General features: G+C 35.5%; 1 protein-coding gene and 1 non-coding gene across 6 annotated transcripts in view; both read right to left on the bottom strand.

Moving 5' to 3' along the window:
* Positions 1 to 2,320: 2,320 nt before the first annotated feature.
* On the bottom strand, positions 2,321 to 2,392 carry TRNAE-UUC (transfer RNA glutamic acid (anticodon UUC)). The gene has a single exon. It is a non-coding gene; the product is annotated as a tRNA-Glu (tRNA).
* A 408-nt stretch (positions 2,393 to 2,800) lies between these two features.
* The window catches only part of BTBD8 (BTB domain containing 8), a 94,493-nt gene continuing 89,689 nt past the window's right edge, over positions 2,801 to 7,604 (bottom strand). For all 5 annotated transcript variants that reach the window (XM_069597780.1, XM_069597789.1, XM_069597798.1 and 2 more), the window contains 2 exons: positions 4,942 to 7,269; positions 2,801 to 3,662 (listed from right to left, as the gene is read on the bottom strand). In XM_069597780.1, the coding sequence (XP_069453881.1) occupies positions 3,193 to 3,662; positions 4,942 to 7,269 (2,798 nt within the window). In that variant the 3' untranslated portion in view covers positions 2,801 to 3,192. The remainder of the gene's footprint in view (positions 3,663 to 4,941; positions 7,270 to 7,604) is intronic.

Genomic DNA, 7,604 nt, shown 5'->3' with positions numbered 1-7,604 from the left:
CATCTTCAAGTCATCTGACCTACATTTCCAACAAGATTGCAGCCATCAAGCCCTTTCTTTAAATAAATTCTATAAAGTCATTCACTGAATATTACTTGCCCTAAGAAGCTTTCTCTAATATTTTCTTCCTGACAATCTGTTCATAGCTTTTCTCTCTGAGCTCTTACAACTCTGACCATATACAATTGCTATCCACCAAACAACAGTCTAACGTGTTAATTCTCTTTTAGTTCCTTCCACTGGGATAGCTGATCTCAGGTAAGGATGCTACATCAGTTTCCTCAGGTGTAATAAAGATAAGAGGAGAACAGCTCTCCTGGGTTCCTTTACCCTGCTGCTCTCTGGCCAGGTGCCCCTTCCCAAGGTGTCTCTTGTTTTGGAAAAAAAAAAAAGGTAAGAACACATATCTCATAGAACTGTTGTGAGAATTAAATGTTAATGGGTATTTAAAGCATTTAGTACAGTGTCAGGCTGGTTGAAGCTCAAGTTGGAATCAAAATTGCTGGGAGAAATATCAATAACCTCAGATATGCAGATGACACCACCTTAATGGCAGAAAGTGAAGAGGAACTAAAGAGCCTCTTGATGAAGGTGAAAGACGAGAGTGAAAAAGCTGGTTTAAAGGTCAACATTCAAAAAACTAAGATAACGGCATCTGGTCCCATCACTTCACGGCAAACAGATGGAAAAAAATGGAAACAGTGACAGACTTTATTTTCCTGGGCTCCAAAATCACTGCAGACAGTGATTGCAGCAATGGAATTAAAAGATGCTTCTTGGAAGAAAAGCTATGACAAACATAGATAGTGTATTAAAAAGCAGAGACATCACTTTGCTGACAAAGGTCTGTATAGTCAAAGCTATGGTTTTTCCAGTAGTCATGTATGGATGTGAGAGTTGGACTATAAAGGCTGAGTGCTGAAGAACTGATGCTTTTGAACTGTGGCGCTAGAGAAGACTCTTGAAGAGTCCCTTGGACAGCAAGATCAAACCAGTCAATCCTAAAGGAAAACAGTCCTGAACATTCACTGGAAGGACTGATGCTGAAGCTGAAACTCCAATACTTTGGCCACCTGATACGAACAGCTGACTCACTGGAAAAAGACCCTGATGCTGGGAAAGATTGAAGGCAGGAGTAGAAGGGGACAACAGAGGATAAGATGGTTGGATGCCATCACCAATTCAATGGACATGAGTCTGAGCAAACTCTGGGAGACAGTGAAGGACAGGGAAACCTGGCATGCTGCAGTCCATGGGATCACAAAGAGTTGGACAGGACTGAGTGACTGAACAACGACAAGCACAGTGTCTAACATCTAATAAGTGCTAAATAAATTTCAGCAATTATTTTTCAATATGTTTGCTGAATGATAAAGAACTGGTCCAGAGTCCCACAAGAAACAGACTGGTAGATATGTTGATGATGCGCATGATAAGAAAGCATACTCCTGAAATTACCTAAGGTGTCATACTTAAGCAAATTTCATTCCCTACTATCTATTTGCACGTATGACATGAAAGAAATGAAGTTTCAGTAATAAATTTGTAAACTCCTGAGGTAGTTTATTAAAATAACAATTTCACATTTGGAGAAAAAGAAAATAACACACTGTCTTGAGAATCTGTGCTGTTTCTGACTCTATCATATACCAAATGAAGTATGTCCTACATCAAACTGAAATTAAGGAATATTGGATTCTGGCTCACAAATCAGTGTGGGACCTTGGGCACTTTAAAAATTCCTCTGGGCTTCAGAATCTTCCTTGGGAATTTGAAGGGATTAAACTAACCTCTAAATTCCCATCCAGCTTTTAAGATATAAAGTTCTTATAATACTGTTTTTGACCTTATAAGGTTTCCTCTCTTCATTAGAAACTGAACTCAGTTTTGAGGAGCAGGAATCAAACTTTATCTTCACACTTCAGAGCCTAGAACAAATGTGTGTCTTGACTGAATGAATGAGTGCTCCTTGTAGAGCTTCTAGTTAAAAAAAAGCATCGTGAATTTATGGTATAACAGGTTAGTAGCATTGGAGAAGGAAATGGCAACCCAGTCGTGTTCTTGCCTGGAGAATCCCAGGGATGGGGAAGCCTGGTGGGTTGCCGTCTATGGGGTCGTGCACAGTCAGATACGACTGAAGCGACTTAGCAGCAGCAGCTAATATTAACTAATGTGTAAGAATACCAAATGATTGTATATTTATACAGTTGTTGATATTCAAAATAGTTATAGATTATCTCTATAGTTGTCATTTGTTGAAAACTTTGTGAATTAATTTCTTTTCATTTTTGGCTGCACTGCTTGGCTTATGGGATCTTAGTTCCCTGACCAGGGATTGAATCTGGGTCACAGCAGTGAAAGCACTGAGTCCTAACCACTGGACCACCAGGGAATTCCCCCAAAACTTTGTTAAATTACAAAAGGAATTCTAAACCAAAAGATTTTTTTTTACTTCTGATATATTTTAGAGAAATTATGAGTCAGTTACAAAGCTTTCAGAGATGCCAATTCTATTATATCCCACCATCCAAAGGAATTACTGTACAGATAAAACTGATGGACAATTTTCCTACTTCTTTTGGATAATAGCAGATGCCTTTCTCTGGATATATCCCCCAAAAGAGATACAGGAAATTCTGCTTCTCTTGTTTTAGTAAAAATGTCAATGAAATTTGAGATGCATTTACTTAATAATTTCCTGGATCTAAATGGCTGGAAAAGTGAAGGTTCTTCCTAATACTAGCTATCAGTCTAACCATACCAACCTGAGTTTGAATGTCACAGATTAACTCTACATAAATTGACACAAGCATGATAAGTTTTTTTTATTGTTAAATTCCTGTTACCATACGCAGAGAAAAAGGGACTGTTCTACTTGTGCATTCACAGTTTAAATTATTGAATGATAAGTAACTGACCAGTTAGGAAAGGAAAACTAAAGCAAGGGTTTCCTTATAGGTCTTCTAAATTCTCCAATAATTATAGAAAACATGCTCAAGATTTTTAGAAAAAAAACAAAACAAAACACTTTTTTCTACATATGATCTCATATTAATAAACTAAATTGGAAAGACTTCCTCAGTAGTAACAATAGACTAAATCTGGCTAATGCAGTTATCATTTGGATACAATATAAACATCAAAAAAATAAAGAGGTGGCATATTTTAACATTTTCTGAAGTGTTGACACTCTTAATGCTGAGTTTCCAGTTCCAGAATTGTCCATTCCCCTTGGGGTGAACATTCTTCAGAGGAAAAACTAGCCATGGTAATGCCTGCTGAGGAATCATCAAATGGAGATGTTAGTTCACTCCATCTGTTCAAAGTGTCTACATGTGCTTTACCCTGAGGTTTTGAGCTGTCTCGTGCTAAAAGTAGTGTCTGATTAATTAGATACTGTGCTAAATTTAAGTCTTCAGGAACAGAATTTGTGATATTTAAGTTAGAGTCCTGTTCAGAGAGCAGTTGCTTTAATAGTGTCCAGTCTTGTTTTGCAAAGTGTTGCTCATCTTCAAAATCCATGTCTGTAACTTGTGTTTCTGATTCCATTTTCTGCTCAAATGCTTCTGTTACATCCATCTCATATATTGGAGACAGGGTTTTTGAAGGCCGATGGTCATACATGTAGATTTGTGCCACTGTGTCACAACCATCTATGTCTCCTGAAATAATTCATAATACTACACAATGTAAAAATTGCACATGTTGGTACCCCTCAGAGTTCTGTAGAACTATTAACACAATATAACAGTTATAGTCCAAAAACCCCACAAAATGGGAAAAATAACATTTATACAAAATGGAGAAGATTTTTGAGGCATTTCTTTTTCTCTGTTTAAAAAAAAAAACTTGAAGGTAATGTTTAACAGGAAAATCAACATAGGAAACTAACAATAATTCTCCATAATTTAATGTAAAAGCTTGTGATACAGAAAACAAAAATTATTTAAACATAAACAGAATGCACACATATATCTAATTCACTACAATAGAAACTTAAAGAGAAAAAAGGACATGGTTATTTGATGGTGATGTTTAAGGTAAGTCAGTTTCAAAGGGAGAATCGATACATTTTACCTAAAGACTTACTAGTATATTGCACATGCAAAGAGGATGCAAGCAAGGACAAACAAAAAAGTACAACTTTATGAGCTCCCTACTCTTGTGATTTTGCTCTACAGGGACTATTGGTAAGTATTTTTCTTCATTCTGGTATACAATAGCTACTTAATCAGCCACTATTGCATATTTTAAATGTGGGTCATAGTTCAAATTACAATAATAAGGAAGACAAACAACACAAAACAATTAGACAGGAACCATCTATACATATGAAATAAGCCTGGGCTTTTTTTCATATGTTATCATTTCTCTAAATATAATCTCTTTAAGGAAATTTATCTTTTTACTTGAAAATTTTAGAACAGAATTATAGTGATCTTGAAAGTCTTAATCTCTGTAAAATGTATATAAATTTTAATAATTAATCTAGTTAAAATAGTTCAGTGTTTTTAGTTACATATTACTATACTTATTGCACAGCCCTCTTATATATTAGCATAGTTCATAAATCATATCCAATGTATAATAAAATTTCTAATAGTCAAGAATTCCTATGTTAAATTAGACATAAATAACTAAATAATAGCAAACTATGTTTTTCTCTTTATTCTTTCATGTAAAATCTCTTAGTAGATTAGCTCTAATAAACAACCAAAATTTTTATTACATGTTAATTTTTCACTAAGATTTTAAGTGAACAATTAAGAGCAACTAGCTGATTTTCATTCTATTAAGAAATTCCAGTTTTCATTTAAAATTTGAATCTGTTGCTTAAGCAGTTATTCTAACTAAAATATAACATTCAGGGGCTACCGACAACTTTAAGATTCTATAAACTCTTTTTCTTATGAATTTAGCATGTCTATTTCTGTACATTACCTGCAGATAAAGCAATATTAGCTTTTTCGGTAGCTGTAGAATGGCTTTCTTTCACTTGACCTTCCTGAGGCAGAACTTGACTCCAAGAGGAGTCCAGAGACTTTGTGAAGCTGTTCTTTGGTATGTCAGAATTGGATTCTCTTTGATGAAGTTCCAAATGACATGGTCTTTCTTGAGATTTTATATCACTATCTGAAAATTTGCTGTGTGTCTCAAAGTCATTATCCACATTGCTTCCACTATATACTTTTTTATCTCCTGGAGGAAGCTGTCTGCCTCCTTTGGACAAGACATCTGTTGTGCCCTTTTTTGCTGTGGCTGATGCACTCTGTTTATCTTTTCTTGACGAGTCAATGCTACTAAGACCCAAGGGAGAGCTTTTGTTTTTATATATACTATTGCTTTTCTTTTGTCTGCATTCTAAAACACTACCTTCACTTCCTTGTGAATATCTGGAGTAGCAGGTCCTTCCATGATGTTCATGAGAAATACCATCAAAAACATCAGAAGGTGAAAGAGAATCTACAGAAGGTTGAAAGAAAGCATGGACCTCCCCTTCATCAGATCCTATCTCTTCACATTCATCTACAGAAAGTAAAACAGACCTTTTAAAACTTTTAGTTACACGAAACTCATGACTTTCATTTTCAGTTGCATCTTCAAAAGCTAGATTAATTATCCCCTGAAACTGCTGAAGAGCTGGGTTAGATGTAGAGAAATTTTCTGCAACATTTTCAGCTTCAGACCTTTCATCTTCTGTTTCATCTGCTGAGGAAGAAACTTGATCTACTTCCTGTACAAACTGGACACTGCCTCGTGGAATATTTTCTTTTTCCCTAGGATGAACTATTGTAGATCGAGACCAATTTTCTGGCCTTTTCCTAGGAATCTCATCATCACTTGTTGAATTAACTTGGAAAAGGTCACTACTACTTTGCTTTTTCATTTTCACTTCAATTCTTAAGTTGCTATCATATATTTTTAATTCTTCAGGAGTACTGGTATCACTGCTACTTCTTCCAAGAAAATCATGGCACAGCATAGTGCCACATTTAGAAACACCTCTGTCATTTGACCCATCATCATCCTGAGACCCTCCAGCATCATAGTCTTCAGATCTGGGCTTTATGTCATCAGAGGATGTTGTGGCACTGCCACTGTCTGATTCAGGACTCTCTCTCTGATGCAGAACATTGGTACTCAAATTCCAGCGACTCATGAATGGCGCTTCTGGAGTTTCATGGCTCTCTGAAGTTTCTGTTGTTTCCGTATCTTTAGGAGAATTTTTCCCTGATACTTGTTCCAAAAAACACTTGGAGGAAATATGTGAACCTACTGTAGCATGACTGTCTTCATTCATGGCAGAGTCATTAGACAACTGACTAGGACTTGTCTCTTCTTCTACACGAATTTTAGATTTTCTGTCATCTTGACCAGAATTTAAGGTACCATTTGTCTTTTCAGGAACCCAAGGTAAAACATCTTTCACACATTTAATGCTTAATTTTTGGTTTGTATCTTTTCTCCCTACTTGCTTCTCCCTATCTGATTCTGAATGGAGTTGTCCTACATGTGCTGAGTCTAAGTCACAAACAGGATTCGAGTTCAAAGAGTTTTCTTTTGGATTTGAAATCATGGATTTTAGAACAGTGGTACTATAAAATTTTGGATCGACATTATCACTCTCATCAGAATGACAAGGTATTTTAGCTATGGTGCAGTGATCTATTTTTTTGTGACCAGAAACATCTGTTTCACTTTTAACTGAACATATCTGTTTTGATTCCAGTTCATGTTTTATTAATTTATCCAGATTTGAAGTATTTTGGCATTCTAACACCAACTTCTCTTTTTCTTGATTGTTCAGTGTCTTCTGTGAGTCGAGTATGCATGGTGACTGAAATGCTTCTGCATCACTGGTTTTGGCTGTGAGATTAGTTAGAGGTTCATGAGGCTTCTGTTCAGAAACACTGCTTTTGTTCTTATTATCACATACGTCAAGAAACACACTTTTCAGGACAACAGATGGTTCACTTTTTAAAGGTCTCTGAGAAGAAGGCAGAGTCTTCAGTATAACCTGTTCAGGAAGTGTTTTTGGTTTTGAGTCTTTATTATTCAAATTTTCACCTTTTTTAGGTTGATTTGGGTTTTTAGGCACTGTGACCTTTTTTGCACCAATCTTAGGCAAAGTTGTTTGTCCTTGCTTGACAATTTTTCTCTTAGGTGTTTGTTTATCTGTAGTTGCACTGTGGTCCAATTTTGTCACATTTTCATCAGACTGCCTTGAAGACACTGAAGATTTTACTGAATTTGGTGATCCTTGGGATCCTAAGAAAAGAAAATTTAAAAATATATCTTCCAGTTTGTGAGTGAAATTCAATATGGTTTTTAAAATCCTTTAAAAGAAACAAAAACATAACATGATGAAATGGTAACATAAGATCAAATGGACAATTACAAATTAGGAGTTAATGACGATAAAATAAAAAATATTTTTTACTACAAATATAGAGAACCTATTGCAGAATCTTAAGTAAAATTATTAAAATAGGCTCTCTCTTCTTCAAGCAAAGAGCATTGAGCCTTATGCCAGAATTGGATTTGCATAAATATACACAGGTAGAAAAATCTGGTTTTCTTATGCCAAGAGAGTACTAAGGGTC

Source organism: Ovis canadensis, chromosome 1 (assembly GCF_042477335.2).
Source record: "Ovis canadensis isolate MfBH-ARS-UI-01 breed Bighorn chromosome 1, ARS-UI_OviCan_v2, whole genome shotgun sequence".
Taxonomy (NCBI): Eukaryota; Metazoa; Chordata; class Mammalia; order Artiodactyla; family Bovidae; genus Ovis; species Ovis canadensis.
This window is presented reverse-complemented; position numbering and strand designations above follow the sequence as displayed.